Source organism: Gnatocerus cornutus, chromosome 1 (assembly GCF_029298725.1).
Source record: "Gnatocerus cornutus isolate USDA-ARS CGAHR chromosome 1, icGnaCorn1.1, whole genome shotgun sequence".
NCBI classification, from domain to species: domain Eukaryota; kingdom Metazoa; phylum Arthropoda; class Insecta; order Coleoptera; family Tenebrionidae; genus Gnatocerus; species Gnatocerus cornutus.
In genome coordinates, this window is record NC_142233.1 from 14,610,923 (window position 1) to 14,632,247 (window position 21,325).

The following is a 21,325-nucleotide window of genomic DNA, read 5'->3' on the forward strand; positions in this document are numbered from 1 at the left end:
GTCATACATTTTCATAAGTTGCCATGAATTTTCAGATGAAATAATATTTGGAAATGGTCTTTCCGGGGGTTAAAAACGGAAATAAAAGTCTCATTTATACATAAAACATTTGTGTCCGGCCTCTTCTTTGTTCTTTAGAGCCCCATTTATTGTTACACCTAGAAACAGAATATCGATCGGAATTATAATTTTTTGCCACTACCTATAGGCGAACTGTGAAATTAAATTTCGCTCCTACAAGTGGATAAAGAAATGCGTATTTTGGGTTGCAAATTAATCTTTTTTCGTTTTGCGGGAATTATTTCAATGGATGACTATGCACTTTGAAACTTTCCGGTGAAGTAGACACAGCAAAAAGTTTAATAATCACCTTAATTTACCTTTAATGATTGCACTCCAGTTAAAGTTTATGAGAATAAAATCACGAGTGGTGAAAGAGAAAACACAGGAAAGTTAATCGGAACTCAAATTAATTGTTAAAAGTGGTTTGTTTGATTATGAGCTGTTTTCATTCTTTGAATTCTGCCTGTAGATTTTTTCTTTAATTTATTTTCCATTGATTTTTTTTATTCGTTTCATGAAAAATTCTTTAAATTCTCTTATCGGTTTGACTTTGAAATTTGTTGTATTCTTTTATGATTCGTCACCTCTAATTCAAGGTTTAAAGTTTTTTAAATTGTCTTTATTTCTAAACAATGCTTTGAATTTGGTCTTTTACTTTGTACAAAAAATTTTCAAATTAATCTTTTACATCTCAAAACTCGGATAATTTTGACATTGTAACCATGAAATATGGAGGATTTACTACACTTGGGACGTTTCCAAATTGTTTTAAATTACAAAATTCTAGAGCTAGAAATGAAATTTTTAGAAAGTTTTGGTCTTAGGAGAAACCAAAAATTTCCAATATTAATGCCCCATAATACTGGAAATTTTGACACTAGAACAATGAAATTTGAACGCTTCACTGCGTTTACGACGTCCAACGATTGCCCCAAATTACAAAATTATAGTACCAGAAAAAATTTTTTTTGAAATTTTCAATTTTGAAACGAACCAACTATTTTCTATATTTTTTGCGAAATCCCATAACTCTGGCAATTTTGACATTGCAATAATGAAATTTGCAAGATTTACTACATTTAAAACGTTTCCAAACTGTTCCCAACTGTTTTAAAATTCTAGGACTAGAAATACAATTTTTTGGAATTTTTGGTCTAGGGAAGAACCAAAAAATTTCAATATCTTCTGTTTAAGGTCCATAACTCTGGCAAATTTGACACTAAAACAATGAAATTTCATAGTTGTACTAAGTTTAAGATTTCCAATAATTGCTCCCAATTACAAAATTGTAGTATCAGAAAAAAAATTTAAAAAAAAAATTTATTTTGAACGAACCAAAAATTTTTTATATTTTCTGTGAGACCTCATAACTCTGCCAATTTTGGCATTACAACAATGAAATTTGGAGTATTTACTACATTTGAGACGTTCCCAAACTGTTTCAAATTACAAAATTTTAGGAATAGAAATACTATTTTTAGAAATTTTTGATCTTGGGAGAATCCAAAAAAATTCCAATATTATTTGTTTAAGCCTCATAACTCTGGCAATTTTGACACTAGAACAATGAAATTTGGACGCTTTACTACGTTTAAGACGTCCAATAATTGCCCTTAATTAAAAGTTATGGTACCCAAAAAATAATTTCTTGAAATTTTAAAATTTTGAAACGAACCAAAACTTTTTCAATTTTTTCTGTGAGATCCCATAACTCTGGCAATTTTGACATCACAACAATGAAATTTAGAGGGTTTACTATATTTGAAACGTTTCCTGACACTTTAAAATTACAAAATTCTAGAACAAAGAATATACTATTTTTAGGAATTTTTGATTTTAAGAGGAACAAAAAAATTTCAATATTTTTTGTTTAAGCCCCATAACTCTGACAATTTTGACACTAGAACAATAAAATTCTAACGCTTTACTACGTTAAAGACGTCTAATTGCTCCCAATTACAAAATTGTAGTATCAGAAATTTTTAATTTTGAACGAACCAAAAATTTTTTTATATTTTCTGTGAGTTCCCATAACTCTGGCAATTTTGACATTATAACAATGAAATTTGGAGTATTAACTACATTAGAGACGTTCCCAAACTGATTCAAATTACAAAATTCTAGGACTAGAAATAGTATTTTTTGAAATTTTTGATCTTGGGAGAAACCAAAAGATTTCAATATTATTCGTTTAAGCCCCATAACTCTAGCAATTTTGACATTACAATAATGAAATTTGAAAGATTTGCTACATTTAAGACGTTCCCAAACTGTTTCTAACTGTTTCAAAATTCTAGGACTAGAAATACTATTTTTAGGACTTTTTGGTATAGGGAGGAACCAAAAAATTTCAATATTTTCAGTTTAAGTTCCATAACAGGAAAATTTGACACTAAAACAAAGAAATTTGGTCGCTGTACTAAGTTTAAGAGTTCCAATAATTACTCCCAAAATTGTAGTATCAGAAAGAAAATTTTTAGAAATTTTTTATTATGAATAAACCAAAAAAAATTTTATAATTTCTGTGAGATCCCATAACTCTGGCAATTTTGACATTACAACAATGAAATTTAGAGTATTGACGACATTTGAGACGGTCCCAAACTGTTTCAAATTACAAAATTTTAGGACTAGGAATACTATTTTTAGAAATTTTTGATTTTAGGAGAAACCAAAAATTTCCAATATTCTCCGTTTAAGCCCCATAACTCAAGCAATTCTTACACTAGAACAATGAAATTTGAACGCTTCACTACGTCCAAAACGTCCAATAATTGCCCTAAATTAAAAATTATAGTACCAAAAAAATAATTTTTTGAAATTTTAAATTTTGAAACGAATCAAAACTTTTTCAATTTTCTCTGTGAGATCCCATAACTCTGGCAATTTTGACATCACAACAATGAAATGTAGAGGGTTTACTTCATTTGAGACGTTTCATAACTCTTTAAAATTACAAAATTTTAGAACAAGGAATATACTATTTTTAGGAATTTTTCATCTTGGAAGGAACAAAAAAAATTCAATATTTCCGGTTTAAGCCCCATAACTCGGACAATTTTGACACTAGAACAATGAAATTTTAACGCTTTACTACGTTTAAGACGTCTAATAATTGCTCCAAATTACAAAATTGTAGGAACAAAAAGAGAATTTTTAGAAATTTTCAATTTTAAAACGAATAAAAAATTTTCAATATTTTTTGTGAAATTCCATAACTCTAGCAATTTTGACATTACTACAAAAAAAAATTGGGGGATTTACTACATTTCATACGTTCTCTGACTGTTTCAAATTACAAAATTCTAGAACTAAAAATACTATTTTTAGGAATTTTTGGTCTTGGGAGGAACCAAAAAATTTCAATATTTTCAGTTTAAGCCCCATAACTCTGGCAATTTTGACATTACAATAATGAAATTTGGAAGATTTACTACATTTAAGACGTTCCCAAACTGTTTCCTACTATTTCAAAATTTTAGGACTAGAAATACTATTTTTAGGATTTTTTGGTCTAGGGAGGAACAAAAAAATTCTATATTTTCTGTTTAAGCTCCATAACTCTGGTAAATTTGACACTAAAACAATGAAATTTGGTCGCTGTACTAAGTTTAAGATTTCCAATAATTGCTCCCAATTACAAAATTGTGGTATCTAAAAGAAAATTTTTTAGAAATTTTTAATTTTGAACACACCAAAAAATTTTTTATATTTTCTGTGAAATCTCATAACTCTGGCAATTTGGACATTACAGTAATGAAATTTGGAAGATTTACCACATTTCAGACGTTCCCAAACTGTTCCCAACTGTTTCAAAATTCTAAGACTAGAAATACTATTTTTAGGAATTTTTGGTCTAGGGAGGAACCAAAAAATTTCAATATTTTCTGTTTAAGCTCCATAACTCTGGTAAATTTGACACTAAAACAATGAAATTTGGTCGCTGTACTAAGTTTGAGATTTCCAATAACTGCTCCCAATTACAAAATTGTAGTATCAGAAATTTTTAATTTTGAACGAACCAAAAAATTTTTTATATTTTTTGTGAGTTTCCATAACTCTGGCAATTTTGACATTATAACAATGAAATTTGGAGTATTAACTACATTAGAGCCGTTCCCAGACTGTTTCAAATTACAAAATTCTAGGACTAGAAATACCATATTTTGAAATTTTTGATCTTAGAAGAAACCAAAAAATTCCAATATTTTCCGTTTAAGACCCATAACTCTGGCAATTTTGACATTACAATAATGAAATTTGTAAGATTTACTACATTTAAGCCGTTCCCAAACTGTTCCCACCTGTTTCAAAATTCTAAGACTGGAAATACTATTTTTAGGAATTTTTGGTCTAGGGAGGAACCAAAAAATTTCAATATTTTCTGTTTAAGCACCATAACTCTGGTAAATTTGACACTAAAACAGTAAAATTTGGTCGCTGTACGAAGTTTAAGATTTCCAATAATTGCTCCCAATTACAAAATTGAAGTATCAGAAAAAAAATTTTTACAAATTTTTAATTTTGAATAAACCAAAAAAATTTTTATATTTTCTGTGAGGTCCCATAACTCTAGCAATTTTGACATTACAACAATGAAATTTGGTGTATTAACTACATTTTGAACGTTTCCAAACTGTTTCAAATTACAAAATTTTAGGAATAGAAATACTATTTTTAAAAATTTTTGATCTTGGGAGAAACCAAAAAATTCCAAAATTTTTTGTTTAGCCCTATAACTCTGACAGTTTTGACACTAAACAATGAAATTTGGACCTTTCACTACGTTTAAGACACCCAATAATCGCCCCAAATTACAAAATTGTTGTACCAGAAAGAAAGTTTTTACAAATCTTTAAATTTGAAACAAACCAAAAATTTTTCATTATTTTCTGCGAAATCCCATATCTGACTTTACAACAATGAAAGTTCAACCATTTACTACATTTGAGACATTGCCTAACCGTTTTAAATTGGAAAATTCTAGGACTAGAAATACTATTTTTAGGAATTTTTGGTCTTGAGAGCAACCAAAAATTTCCCTTAACTCTGGCAATTTTGGCACTAAAACAATGAAATTTTAACTCTTTACTACCTTTAAGACGTCCAATATTTACCCTAAATTACAAATATGTAGTACCAAAAAAAATTTTTTTAATTTTTAATTATGAAACGAACCAAAAATTTACAATATTTTTTGCAAAATCCCATAACTCTGGCAATTTTGACATTACAACAATAAAATGTAGAAGCTTTACTACATTTGAGACGTTTCCTGATTGTTTTAAATTACAAAATCCTAAAGCTAGTAACACAATTTTTGGAAATTTTTAGTCTTAAGAGGAACAAAAAATTTCCAATATTTTCTGTTAAGTCCCATAACTCTGGCAATTTTGTCACTAAAACAATGAAATTTGGACGCTGCACTACGTTTAAGACGTCCAATAATTGCCCTAAATTTTTAGAAAATTTCAAGTTTGAAACAAACCAACAAACTTCTTTTGGATTGTTTTTTAATTCTGTCTTTAAAAAAGTAATTTTGATTTTTTCTTTGTATTCATGTCCTCATTTCTAACTTGTGCTCGTCTCAAATCATGTCCCCCCACTGCAACTTTTCAAAGATTCCCAACACAATGTGCAAAAGAGTATTTCCGCCAAATTCATAACAACCTTCCTATTTTCGCCCTGTTGTAGTGCCGTTATCCCATTTTTATCGCAGTCGTCTCATTGTTGGTGTAAAACACTATTTCAGCGATATTACACTTTCATTAAATATGATGGCGGCCATTTCTTTCCTCCAATGCGGCTCATATAAACTTCTGAAAGTTAAAGTTCCAGACGTGTGAACGCTCTATGGTCCGTTTGAAATTAATAAGATCCAAGCTTTCGTGCAGGTGATATAATTACTTCACAGAACAAACGAAATTGCTGCAGCTGCTGGCATAATGTCGGACAATTTCTCAGTCCAGAAAGGGCCCGCGATTGAGTTACTTAATGCTTCACTTCTCTACTTGCTTCTAATTAAAACGTAGCGTTGGCTTAATCTCGTTTTATATAAAACTTTCATATTTATTACGGCGGAGCTGAAATATTTGCGTTTTAGATGTGCCACCACACATCTATTAATATTTATGGAAGGAAATGAAAACCGCAAACCTTGTTTACAAACCGCTGCACTTTACTGCAACAGCAAGGAATTTTTGTGTTTATTGTGTGCTCTAACTTTAATTTTCTAGACCGCAGTATGTATTTGAATAAAGCATGACTGAAGGAAAATAATTAACTGTAAACAAAACTTGTTGCATTGACACTACAAAAACAAGTTCAACTCTCCATTTTTTTTCAGAATTATTTGAAGTATCTTTGCTTGCATTTAATCACCAATTTTCCATACTCTCTAGATTTTGTTTACGCTCAGGTTGCTTTGTTTTTTATAACTTTTATGTTTTTTCGGATTTTTCATGGTTTTCTGCATTCTGGTGTTAAATTAAATTAAAAAAGATTAAAACAAAAGTCAAAAACACGATTCTGACAGAAAATTAATTGAAAAAGAAAACAAAAAATATAAATATACTCCAAGAAAACAATGAAAAATTCGAAAAAAAAAATTTTGGTCCGACGAAATTGAAACTTTCCAAAAATTTCTTTCCTAATTTTACTGTTTTAGGATTGAAACTACCAAAGCTACGCAGTTTAATAAATGAGAGTAGAATTTTTTAATTGGTCGTGAAATTAAAAATTCCTCAAAATGCCTCTGTGTTCCTGTAAAATTATGTAAATTAGCACACTTGATAAACTTAACTTAATAAACAAGTTAATAGTAATAAAGCCCCCAAATTTTGCAGCTTTAAAACTAAAAATGTTCCAGAAGTTGAAAAAATTGAAAATTGCAAAATTTTAGTTCAAGTCAAAATATATATTTTTTTTAAGTTCACTGTTTTGATTTAAAATTTTCGACTTTAGCACAGTTGATAAGCAGGTTTTGAGTATCAATGACTTCAAATTTTACAGTATTTAGATTAAATCTGCCAAACTTACGGAATTGAAAACCAATTTTTAAAAATTTTTGGATAGCCCAAAAAAACTTTCATTTTTTCTTTAAAAATTGTAATTTAGCAGTCATACTTATTAAAAGTAACAATCCCTAATTTTATTGTAACTGAATTTAATCTGCCAAAGTTACAGAATGCAATACATATCCATGGAAATTCTTAAATGGTCAAGAAAACAAATTTAAAAAATTTTGGTTTTTAGTAAAACATTTTGTAGTTTAGCACAGTCAATGAATAAGTTGAAAGTACTAACGCTTCCATATTTTAATGTTTTAGTGTAAAAACTACCAAAGTTACTGAAAGTTTAGATTGTCCTGGACATAAAAATTTCTTAAACATTATCTTTGTTGCGCTACAATTTTGTAAATTAGCACAATTGATAAAAAAATTAATCGCAGTAAACTCCCCAAATATCACAACTTTAAAGCCAAAAATGCCAAAGTTTCATAATTTAATAGCAAATATTGGCCATTTTTGGTCCAACTCAAAATAAAAATTTCTAAAAGTTTTTTTTCTTGATCCAAAATTTTGAAATTTAGCACAGTTATAAAGAAAGCCGAGAATAGCAATGGCTTTTAATTTTACTGAATTTAGATCGAAACTGCCAAAGTTACAAATTTCAATAAAAACCTATAGAAATTTTACAATGGGGTCATGAAAAAATTCTCAAAAGTCTTCATTTTTGCTAAAATATTTTGTAGTTTAGGTGAGTTAATAAAAAAACTAAAAGTAACAATGCTTCCAGATTTTGCTGTTTTTGGATCAAAATTACCAAAGTTACTGAATTTCATAGAAAATTAAATTCATTATCCGCGACATAAAAACTTCTCAAAAATTATTTTTATGTTGCAAAAAATTTGTAAAACAGTGCAGTTGATAAACAAGTCGATAGTAATAAAGTCTCCAAAGTTCACAGTTTTAAGGCTAAAAGTGTCGAAGTTTTTTTTATTTTGAATTTTAACCAATTAAAATTTTCAAATATTGAAAAAAAAAATTCCAAAAACCCTCGTTTATGGTAAATTATTTTGTAACTTGGCATAGTTAATAAATCAGTTTGAAGTAACAATGCTTCCAAATTTTACAATTTTAGGATTAAAACTCAAGTTACTGAATTTAACGAAAGAGAATAAAACTTTTTGGTTCGGCCTGAGCATAAAAAATTCTCAAAAATTTTCTTTGTTTCGCTAAAATTGTGTAAATGAGCACAGTTAATAAACAGGTCAATAGTGATTAAGTCTCCAACTTTCACAGCTTTCAGGCCAAAATTATCAAAGTTACATAGTTTATTTAAAAAAGTCGGAAATTTTTGTACGACCCAAAATGAAAATTTCCGAAAATTCTCATTTTTGACCTATAATTTTAAAGTTTAGTACATACAGTACAACAACGAAATCAGGAGCAACATTAATTCCCAATTTGACTGCAATCGGATTGAATCTGCCAAAGTTACAAAATTCAATAAAAACCAATTAAAATTTTCAAATAGTGAAAAAAAAGTCTAAAAATCCTCGATTTTGGTAAATTATTTTTTTAATGAGCAAAGTTGATAAACAACTCGATAGTAGTTAAGTCGCCAAATTTCACACCTTTAAGACCAAAAATGCCAAAGTTTTATAATTTATTAAAAAAGGCTGAAAATTTTTGAGATGACTCAAAATAAAAATTTCCAAAAATTCAGTTTTTTGACCTACAATTTTAAATTTTAGCACAGTTAATAACGAAGTCAAGAGTAGCATCGAATTGAATCTGCCAAAGTTACAGAATTCAATAGAAATCTAGAAAAAATTTTTGATTTTCATAAATAAAAAATTTTAGATTTTCATAAATAAAAATCTCAAAAATTCTGGTTTTTGCGCTAACATTTTGAAAATTGACAGAGTTGGTCAACAAGTCGATAGTAGTAAATTTCACACCTATAACGCCAAAAATGCCAAAGTTTTATAATTTATTAGAAAATATTGGGCATTTTTGCTTCAACTCAAAATAAAAATTTACAAAAGTTTTCTTTCTTGATCCAAAATTTTGAAACTTAGCACAATTATAAAGAAAGTCGAGAATGGCATTGGCTTTTAATTTTACTGAATTTAGATCGAAACTGCGAAAATTACAAAATTCGATCAAAACCGATAGAAATTTTAAAATGGTCATGAAAAAAATCTCAAAATCTTCATTTTCGCTAAAATTTTTTGTAGTTGAAATCAGTTAATAAAAAAAGTACCAAAGTTTCCAGTTTTTGCTGTTTTTGGATCAAAATTGCCAAAGTTACTGAATTTCATAGAAGAGAATAGAAAATTTTGGATCGTCCTCGACATAAAAAATTCTCAAAACTTCTTTTTATTTTGCAAAATTTTTGTAAATTAGTGCAGTTTATAAACAAGTCGATAGTAATAATGTCTCTAAATTTCACAGTTTTAAGTACAAAAATGTCGAAGTTTCATAATTTAATAGAAAATATTAGACATTTTTGGTCCAACTCAAAATAAAAATTTCTAAAGTTTTCTTCCTTGATCCAAAATTTTGAAACTTAGCACAGTTATATAGAAAGTCGAGAATGACAATGACTTTCAATTTTACTGAATTTGGATCGAAACCGCCAAAATTACAAAATTCGATCAAAACCGATAGAAATTTTAAAATGGTCATGAAAAAATCTCAAAAATCTTTATTTTTGCTAAAAATTTTTGTAGTTTAAATCAGTTAATAAAAAAAGTACCAAAGCTTCCAAATTTTGCTGTTTTTGGATCAAATTTACCAAAGTTACTGAATTTCATAGAAGAGAATAGAAAATTTTGGATCGTCCTCGACATAAAAAATTCTCAAAACTTCTTATTATTTTGCAAAATTTTTGTAAATTAGTGCAGTTGATAAACAAGTCGATAGTAATAATGTCTCTAAATTTCACAGTTTTAAGTTCAAAAATGTCGAAGTTTCATAATTTAATAGAAAATATTAGACATTTTTGGTCCAACTCAAAATAAAAATTTTCACAAATTCTCTTTCTTGTTCCAGATTTTAAAGTTTGGCATTAATAAGGAAGTTAAGAATATCAATAGGTCCCAATTTGACTACAATCGGATTGAATCTGCCAAAGTTACAAAATTCAATAAAAACCAATTAAAATTTTCAAATAAGGAAAAAAAATACAAAAATTCTTGTTTTTGCTAAATTATTTTGTAAGTTGGCACAGTTAATAAATCAGTTTGAAGTAGCAATCCTTCCAAATTTTAGGATTAAAACTCCCAAAGTTACTCAATTTAACAAAAGAGAGTAAAACTGTTTCATTCGGCCTGAACATAAAAAATTCTCAAAAATTTTCTTTGTTTTGCTAAAATTGTGTAAATTAGCACAGTTAATAAACAGGTCAGGTCAGGTCAGGTTTAGAAAAAAATTTAGATTTTCATAAATAAAAATCTCAAAAATTCTGGTTTTTGCCCTAACATTTTAAAAATTGACAGAGTTAGTAAACAAGTCGATAGTGGTAAAGTCTCTAAATTTCACACCTATGACGCCAAAAATGCCAAAGTTTTAATATTTAAATAAAACGTTGGAAAAACTCAAAATCAAAATTAAAAATAAAATTTATTCTAAATCTAAAATTTTAAAATTTAGCCCACTTAATAACGAAGTCGAGAATAAAAACCAATTTTTTTGTTTTCGAATTGAGTCGATTAAAATTACGAAATTAAATACAAATCTATAGAAATTTTGGTCTTGACAAAAAGTTCTTAAAAATTTTGGTTTTTGGTAAAATCTTTCGTAGGGTATGCTTTCAAATTTTACTGTTATTGGATAAAAACCACCAAAATTACTGAATTTAACAGAAACCCTAAAACGTTTGCCATCTTTAGATTTACCGAATTTGGAGTTTTCCGTAAACTTTTCTTTACATTCTCATAAAATCTAAAAACTTGCACATTCGCATTGTAATCTGCGCTCCTCCAAATTCCCCAAATAAACCCCGCGTCCAAGTGCGTGTCAATCCGGCAGCTCGCATTTGAATTCCAGCCACGAGTCGTGTAAAGCCCACAGCCTCGCCGAAGATTTGTGTCTCGATTTGTAAAAACAGCCGTTGTGTTCCACACATTTAATTGTGATCGATTAGTTCATTTGTGTCGTAGCCGTCACGCCAACCGACGGCTCGAACGCATACTAAACAGGAAAGGGCTCGGGCCGCTTTGGGGCCGTTCCGTTCCTAATGACGCTGATGGAACGATGGTTTCAATACCATAATGGAGTTGTATTGGTTGCACTCGCTTGCCCCGACATCTATATCTATTATTGCTTGAATTAACGTGGAACTTGGAGGTTAAATGCATAATTGCCACAGACAGCCGAGCCACAAAAGCCCACTAAACACCGCATGCTTCCAGGATAATGAGGACAAACGCCGCTGTTCCCACAAATATAACGCGACCGATTGTGTTTTTCCACGGATTTATGCACTGAGATGTGTCGATTTCGCAGTAATTGGGGCTCAAACTCCGGGGGTTGCAATCGCCGAATTACTTTTATAATGAAAAAGAAGGAAATGAGCAGCAATTATCATTCGCTTTTTTCCGGAATCCTTTGCACTTAGCTGATTGGAACAAGAAATATCAAGCTCGTTACGATCGGCCAGTCACCGTGAAATTTCCTACAACTTTCACATTTGGCGGATTTAAATTCTTTTGAAGTTTTTATCGATGGCGGGGCCGATATCGAATTTGCCCGGCGCATCCACCAAAATTGTGTTGTTTGGAGCCATAACTGTTTTATTTACATATCGCCGATGTTAAGGCGAAAGGACAAATCTCCATTTTTATGCATTTTGGAAGCGCAAATTGTTGGACAATTCGGACTATTTTAACATAGATTGAATTTTAGTACATTTCCTCGAAACATAAAATGAGTTTCTTTAAGAATTTTTCGTGTTTCTTTATTGTTTTTTTTTTCGATTTTTTTTATGTCTCCACATTATATCAATTTTTCCCGGCCTTCCTTTTAATTTTTTATTTTTTCTTGGTTTTATTTACTCCATTAACTTTTTTTTTAAATTTTCTTTTTTATTTTGACTTCAAAGTTTCTTGGAGAGATTTTTTTTTAAAGCTCATCAAACTAAAACTTTGGTAATTCTAGAACTTCTCAACCTAAAACTGCAAAAATTGGAAAATTTGCTGCCTTTAACCCATTTATTATCTGTGCTAAATGCCAAAATTTGAGAACAAAAAATTTTTTTTTAATTTAATTTAAAAAATTTAAAACGACCGAAAATGTCCACTACTTTCTGTTAAATTCTGTGCAGTTTTCATTTTACAACAGTCAAATTTGCAGAGTTTGCCGTCTTTGATCTGTTTATTATTTGTGCTAAATTCCAAACAGTTTAAAGAAGAAACTGAATTTTTAGAAGTTTTCATTTTAAAAACGACCAAAACTTTCCTACATTTTTTATAAGACTCTGGGAGTTTTCATCGTCGAACCGTAAAAATTGGAGAGTTTGCTGCCTTGGACCTGTGGATCACCTGTGCTAAATTAGAAAAATTTTACAGGTACAAACGCAATTTTTAACAATTTTATTTTGAAATCCATCAAAAATTTCCACCATTTTTTATTAAACTCCATAATTTTCTGAGTTTTTATCCCAAAATAATAAAATTTGGCAAATGTACTATCCTTGAGATGTTTATCAACTGTGCCAAATTCCACACTTTTAGAGGAGAAAAGAAAATTTTTAGAAATTTTTAATTTGAAAATGTCCAAAAATTTCCATCCCTCTCTATTAAACTCCATGATTTTGGCATTTTGCTTTCTAAAACAATAAGACTTAGAGAATTTACTGCCATTGACCCGTTAATTAAATGTGCTCAATTTCAAAATTTTAGAACAAGAGAAAGAATTTTTGAAATTTTTATTTTAAACACGATTAAAATTTTCATCATTTTCTATTAAACTCCGTAATTTTAAAAGTTTTTATCGTAAAGCCGCAAAATTTAGAGAGTTTGCTGCCTCGGACGTATGTATCAACAGTGCTAAAATCCGAAATTTTAGAGCCAAAAACATAATTTTTAAAAATTTTATTTTGAAAACCATGAAAAATTTTCAACACTTTCTATTCAACTTTGTAAATTTAGCAATTTTCATCTTAAAACAGTAAAATTTAGAGAGTTTGCTGTTTTCGTCCTGATTATTAACTGTGCTAAATTCCAAAATTTTAGAACAAGGGACAAAATTTTTAGAAACTTTTATTTTAAAGACGATCAAAAATTTATGCCATTTAATATTAAACTCCGTACTTTTGGGAATTTTTATCCCAAAACATTGAAATTTGGTGAATTTACTATCTTTGACATGTTTATAAACTGTGCTAAATTCTAAAATTTTAGAGCAAAAGACAAAATTTTTAGATTTTTTTTTTAGAAAATGACCAAACATTTTCATCACTTCCTATTAAACTCCGTAATTTTGGTATTTTGCTCACTAAAACCGTAAAAACTGGAGAATTTACTGCCATTGATCCATTAACTAACTGTGCTAAATTCTAAAATATTAGAAAAAAAACAAAATTTTTAGAAATTTGTATTTTAAAGACGTCCAAAAATTCAACAATTTTCTCTTAGACTCCGTAATTTTGACAGTTTTCATCCTAAAACAGTAAAAGTTTTTTTTAACTGTTTATCAACTGTGCTAAATTCCAAGATTTTAAAGCAAAAAACAAAATTTTTAAAAATTTTCATTTAGGAAACGTCCAAAAATTGTCGTCATTTTCTATTATACTCAATGATTTTGCTCCTTTAAACAGTAAAACTTGAATTATTTATTGCTCTTGGCCCGTTAATTAACTGTGCTAAATTCTAAAATGTTAGAACAAGAAACAAAATTTTTGGAATTTTTAAATTCAAAGACGACCAAAAGTTTCCACAATTTTATATTAAACTTCGTAATTTGGGGAATTTTTATTGTAAAACTTAAAAATTGGGGAGTTTGCTGCCTTAGACCTGCGCATCAACCGTGCTAAATTCCAAAATTTAAGTTCAAGAGTCCCAATTTTTAGAAATTTTTGTTTTTAAGACGACCAAAAATGTTTGCCGTTTTCTATTAAACTTCGTAATTTTGTGAGTTTTTATTCCAAAACATTAATTACGCAAACTTACTATCTAAATTTTGAGATATTTATCAACTGTGTTAAATTCCAAAATTTTAGAGCAAAAAGAAAATTTTTAAATTTTTTTTATTTTTAATTTCCATCACTTTCTATTAAAATCCATGATTTTAGAATATTGCTCCTTAAAACAGTGAAACTTGGCGAATTTACAGCCATTAACCCGTTAATTAACTGTGCTAAATTCCAAAATTTTAGAACAATAAACTGAATTTTTAGAAATTTTTATTCCAAAGACGACCAAAAATGTTGGCAATTTTCTATTAAACTCCGTGTTTTTGTAAGTTTTTATCCCAAAACATTAAAATTTGACAGATTTGCTATCTTTGACATGATTAACAACTGCTAAATTTCAAAATTTTAGTACAAAAGACAATTTCACTTTGAAAACGTCCAAAAATTTTCATCGCTGTCTATTAAACTCCATGATTTTAGCATTTTGCTCCCTAAAATAGTAAAACTTGGAGAATTTACTGCCATTGAGGCATTAATCAACTGTACTAAATTCTAAAATTTTAAAACAAGAAACTAAATTTTTAGAAATTTGTATTTCAAAGTCGCCCAAAGATTTCCGCCATTTTCTATTAAACTCCGTAATTTTGTGAATTTTTATCCCTAAACAATGAAAGCTTTAAGATGTTTATCAACTGCGCTAAATTCCAAAATTTTCAAACAAAATTTTTCGAAATTTTCATTTTGAAAACGTCGAAAAATTTCCTTCCCTCTCCATTAGACACCATGATTTTGACATTTTGCTTCCTAAAACAGTAACACTTTGAAAATTTACTGCCATTGGACCCGTTAATTAAATGTGCTCAATTTCAAAATTTTAAAACAAGAAATTAAATTTTTAGCAATTTTTATTTCAGAGATGCCCAAAAATTTCCGCCATTTTTTGTTAAACTCCGTAATTTTAAGAGTTTATACTCCTAAACATTAAAATTTGGCGAATTTTTTATCTTTGACTTGTGTATCAACTGTGCTAAATTAAAAAACAAATAGGGCTACAACCTTATTTTTTTAAATTTTATTTTTAAAACTAAAAATTTTCAACACTTTTTTTTAAACCTCCTAATTGTGACAGTTTTCATCTCAAAAAACTAAAATTTGCCGAATTTACTGTCTGTTACAAAGTTTTCAAAAAATATTTTTAGTGCATTTTCAAAGATTCTTTAAACATTATGTAGCCATTTTTATAATTTTTTGAGATATTTTATGGAGAAATTCTGAGAATATTTTTCGATAATACGACAAAAATTCTTCAAATTTTTTAACGCTTAAAATTCGTTTTTTTTTTAAACTGAAATTGTTAAAATTTAGGCACAACCATTGACCCGTTAATTAACTGTGTTAAATTCCAAAATTTTAAAACAAGAAACTGAACTTTTAGAAATTTTTATTCCAAAAACGTCCGAAAATTTCCGCTATTGTCTAATAAACTTCGTAATTTTGATAGTTTATTCTCCAAAACATAAAAATTTGGCGATTTTTTATCTTTGACATGTGTATCAACTGAGCTAAATTAAAAAATTTAAGGCTATAACCTTATTTTTGAAAATTTTATTTTGAAAAGCAAAAATTTTAAATACTTTCTTTTAAACTCCCTAATTTTAGCAGTTTTTATCTCAAAAAACTAAAATTTGGCGAATATACTGTCTTTTATACACTTTTCAAAAAATATTTTTGGTGCATTTTCAAAGATTCTTTAAACATTATGTAGCCATTTTTATAATTTTTTGAGATATTTTATGGAGAAATTCTGAGAAGATTGTTCAATAATACGATAAAAATTCTTCAAATTTTTTAACCCTTAAAATTCGATTTCTTTTAGAAACTAAGACTGTTGAAATTTAGGCACAGTTTTTGTACAACTTTCACATTTGACGGATTTAAATTCTTTTGAAGTTTTTATCGACCAATTTCAAATTTGCCCGGCGCATCCACCAAAGTGTTGTTCAGAGCCATATATATTTTATTTACAAATCGCCGCTGTGAAAACGAAAAAATGTATTTCAATTTTTCTACATTTTAGAAGCGCTAATTTTTCTCTAATTTGAACAATTTTATCAAAATGATTGATTTTTGGCGGCGGCATGACGAAAACACGCCCTAAAAAATTCCAGTGCGTTCCCTCGAAACATGAAAAAACGAGCTCCACCGCGCCGTAAATATAAGCAAATTCGCATTTTACATCACCCCTTAGTTTATAGAGCCTTCTCCAATATCTCTGGGAATTGCAGGTCGACCCTCCCAGCTGCAAAATTGCACCGTCTCGAACCAAACCTCGGACTCGCTCCAAGTGGATTGCATGGAAGGCTTCGACGGCGGGCTCCCCCAAAGCTTCTTCATGGAAATCCTCGAACTGCCGTCCCTCCGGCCCAGAATCAACGTGACGACGTACCGGACCCCCCCGACGTTCTTCGCCGACGGTTTGGATCCGGGGATGACTTACCGGATTATGCTATACGCAATCAACGCAAAGGGAAAAAGCGAACCCACCACTATTGACCCCGTCACCTTCAAAGGCGTCGCCAAGCTGCAAGGTGAGAAAAATTAGCCCCACACCTCCAAACTAAAGACTCCATAAACAGCCCGGCGGTCTTCGACCGCCCTGAAATTTAAATAAACTCTCTGCCAGTGTCCCATTTTTGCGTATCGCACCGGCCGGTCTCGCGCTGTCGCTGTTCATTTCCATATTTTATTCAGTTTCATGTATAATTCATTTTTGTCCTCGCCATCTTTGTTTGATGTCTTGGAGATTCCGGGGCGCAGCGAGCTCTATGGTGATGTTGCAGGCGAGACGAGTTATTATCAAAGGCGGTTTCGTTAAATTCGCCTCATGAAATTGAAACGCAACAATACCCAAAACCAATTATAACGAAACATCACGTATCGTGACCCTTTCAGGAGCGTTTCACATCTGTATTTGGGTCGGATGTCTGCTCCAGGGCTGAATCTTTTGTTAATCATGATCTAAATGCAGGTTCACATCTCGGGATGTGAGGGAAAGACGGAGTTTCGAGGAAGTTGCTGGAGTTGGATTGGCAATTATTTTTTGAGGGTTTTAATCATTTTTTAATCAGTTCTTGGAACTTCGTTTTCTTTACATTATCTACATTATTTTACACTTTTTTTATTGTTATGGAGCATTTCGTTCCTTCTCTTCTTTCTGTTTCGTCGAATTTCCCGTGTTTTCCATTTTTTGAACCGAACTTTTAAGAAGTTTCTTCATGAATTTTTTTATTTTGTTTAGAAATTCTGTAGAACAATTGTAACTACAGTTTTAAAAGTTTCTTTGAAAGTTTTTTCAGTTTAACATTATAGGAATTTCCATTCTTCCTATTAATTTTTCCTGCTTTCAATTTTTTTGTATTGTTTTAACTATTCTTTAATCCTTTTTCTTCGTTTTAAGTTTAGATACTTCTTTAAAGTTTTTTAGGTTTTATATAGCAATTATCTGAAGATTTAGTACAAACTCTTTAAACATTTAAACATTTTGTTTAGAACGTTTTCAAACATTCATTTGAGATTTTGTGGGGATGTTTAAAACTTTTTTAAAGCCTTCTGTCTAAATTCTTAGCAAGTTTTTCCAAGATGCAATGACAAAATTTTTCTAATCGATTTTTTCGATTATTTTTGGTTTCTGCACGTTATGCTAACTTTTCCATTCTTCCTATTTTGTTATTCGCTTTAGATTCTTATAATTACTTTTTAACTTTCTCCTTACTTCTTCCTTTTCGTTTTTACTTTGAATATTTACTTTACAGTCTCATCTTAATGGAATTTTTGAACTTATGTAATGATTCTTTGCAAATTTCTAAATAGTTTTAAAAAACATACTAAAGAATTTGTGATAAATTTGCAAAGAATCACTACATAAGTTCAAAAATTCCTTTAAAATGAGACAAAATCTTCAGCTTCTAAAATTCTTTGTATTTCCTAAATTCTCTTGATTCTTTAGATTCGATTTGATTTCTGCACTTTTTAATAATTTGACTATTCCTTCTTTAAATTTTTCCTGCTTTCAATTCTTTGTATTTCTTTTTTTAACTCTTCTTTCAATTTTTTGCTTCGTTTATACTTGAGCAACTTGCTTTCAACTCTCTTTAAGCATTTTTAAGTCTGTAGATTTATTAGACATTCATCACAAATTCTTTAAAAAAGCGTTTTGTTCGTTCATTTTTGACAATTTTTTATAAATTCTGTAGACATTTTCAGAAATGCTCAGTGGTCTTAGTCTCAGTGGCAAAATTCTTCTAAGATTTTTCGGAAATGCGATGAAAATCCTTAAGATTGTCTAGCTTCTAAAATTTTTTGTATTCTTTAAGTTCTTCTTAAAATTTTTAATGTTTTCTATTTTTTTTATTAGTTTTTCCTGCTTTCGATTCTTTGTATTTCGTTTTAACTTTCCTTTTAATTCCTTTTCTTGGTTTTTACTTTGGACCCTTTCTGTAAAGCATCTTTGAAGATTTTGAGAACTTATGAAAAGATTCTTTGAAAATTCATTGCAAATTCTTTAAAAAAAGTTTCTTTAGACGATTTTTAAAGATTTTTTAGAGACTCCGTAAACATTTTTAGAAATTCTTTAAAGCCTCTTTGGCAAAATTTAAAATTTGTTTTATTCCTCTTTTTTTAATTTTCCTACTCTTCCCTTTAATTTTTCCTAGTTTGGATTCCTTCTACTTTTCATTTTTAAAGCAAACTTTCTTTAAAAATATTTTAAGGCTTCTCCAAAGATTTAATAGACAATTTTTAAAGATTCCGTAAAGCCAAAAATAAGAAATTTTTTGAAGATTTGTTGAATTTGCGATAGAAAATTTGTATTTTTTTACAAAGATTTTACAAAAACAACATAGAATTTTTAAAGATTTTGTATTAATTTAATACGCCTAAGAGCTTTTAAAGATTTTTAGAGCCTTTACACAAAAATTTTTTGAAAATTTTTCTAGATTTGCCTTGTAAACATTCTTAGAATTTTTACTAATATTATTTTAGTTTTTTAGAAATGCTACTGACTACAGATTCTGCACAGATTTAGAAGAAATATTTCAAAGATTCTTTGAAGCCTACATCCAAAATTTTTTTGAAGATTCCTAGGATTTGCAATATAAATTCTTTGTTCTTAATTCTTCTTAATTTTTTTTACAGATTGTTAAAGAGTTTCTTAGGTTTCTGCAGAAAGTATACAGATATTCTGCATGGATTCAATAAAAAAAATTTAAGATTTTTCAAACATTTAGATTCTAAATTCTTTAAAAATCCCTTGAATTCTTTAAACATTTGCACAGTTTTGGTACCGGTTTTTGCTTCAAGTTTTCTATAAATTCTGCAGAGATTGTATTTTATTTAATTCTGCACTAATATTTAAAGATTCTTTGAAACCTCTTTAGCGAAATTCTTTGAAGATGCTTTGGAGATGAGAATTATAGTTTCTGTGAAAGTATCTGCATATTTAGTAAAAATTGTTAAAAGATTTTTTAGAACTTCTATAAAGAAATTCTTTAAAGATTTTTTGGATTTGGAATGGAAATTTTTTGAGATATTTGCACACTTTTTGTAAGGTTTCTTAAAGATTCTGCAAAGGTTTAATAGAAACATTTTAAAAAAAATTTTAGAATCTCTATACTTTGTTCTTAATTTATTTTTACAAATTACTTGAAGTTGACTAAAACTTCTCCAGAAAGTATCTAATATTTCGAATCTAAAGATTCGACTATTACAAAAATTTCTTGATGATTCTTTGGATTTGCGATGCAGAATCTTGAGATATTCTTAATTTATTCACTAAATTGTAAAAGAGAGTTTCTAAAAATTCTGCAAAAACTATCCAAAAATTTTAAAGATTTTGCACAAATTTGGCAGAAGATTTTTTAGAGCTGCCATACAGAAACTTTTTTGAAGATTTCGTAGATTTGAGACGAAGAATCTTTAGATGTTCTTAATTTTTGTAGACAGGTTGTTGAAGAGTTTCTATGGATTCCGCAGAAATTATACAGGTTTTTTTTTATTTCATTTTATTTATATATTCTATAGAAATTTTTGAAGATTCTGAAACGACTTTTTACAAAAAGATTGAGATTCTTCGGTCTCAACCCAGAAATTTTAGATCCGCGATGAAGGCATTGTTATATTTTTTACACAGATTTTTAGAAGATTCTGCAGAGACTGTTACAAAACTTCATAAAATTCTATGTTGTTTTTGTAAAATCTTTAGAAACTAAAAACTAGAAACTAAATTTTTAAAGATTATTTTTAGAGCCTTTATAAAGATTTTTTTGAAGAATTTACACAAATTATTTAAAGTTTTCTAGATATTTTACCCTAACTGATAGAATTTTTTAAAGATTCTGCACAGATTCTTTTTTTGAAGATTTGAGATGGAAATTCTTTAAATGTTCTTCTGCAAAGATTTGGTAAAAAATTAGAATTTCTGTAAAGTATAAAAAAAAAATCAAAAATTGACTATACAACAAAAATAAATAAATAATGAAGTTTTTTACTTATTATGTCTAATTTCAGGCGGAAATCCACTTGATGAAGCCTTATGAATGAGAGTCATCCGGGACAGTCTGATCCAGAATTTTATATAATCGCTTGTAGAAACTGTTTTATTATCATTACAGTACCTTTAAAAAATTTAACGAGTATTCAATAGTGCGCTATAAAGTCCAGTAAAGTCGGCCCTTTCAAAACCATAACGATGACTAGTTCCCAGGGGAAATTTGGGATTAGTTAGATTCCTAAAGATTCCTTGCAATGTGTGCATTTCCTGGAAGAACACTTCTCAAAAAAGTGACAAAAAAGTATCTGAATCTTTTTAATTTTCCATAATACCGGCACTTTCTTTATTACTTCCTCTACCGGAAAGTCCAAAATAATAATAACGGCCTCTTTGAAAAGCACTAAGGAATTTCATATAGTTATTTAATAAAGTTGGGCGTTTATTAAAAATGCGGCTTTCTGACCTTTATCACTTCAAGGGACCAGCACCACATAGCTCCTGTACGGAAAATCCGCCTTCGAATTCTTTCTTCCAGGATGTTCATCAGCCTGAAAACAGGCATTCGCTTGTTTC

The 21,325-nt window shown here is 29.1% G+C and overlaps 1 protein-coding gene across 1 annotated transcript in view; it reads left to right on the top strand.

Annotated features, from left to right (window-relative positions):
• Positions 1–21,325, top strand: part of side-IV (sidestep IV transmembrane protein) — a 475,641-nt gene that overhangs the window by 439,494 nt on the left and 14,822 nt on the right. The window contains exon 11 of the mRNA XM_088044905.1: positions 16,491–16,793. Within this exon, the coding sequence (XP_087901031.1) occupies positions 16,491–16,793 (303 nt within the window). The remainder of the gene's footprint in view (positions 1–16,490; positions 16,794–21,325) is intronic.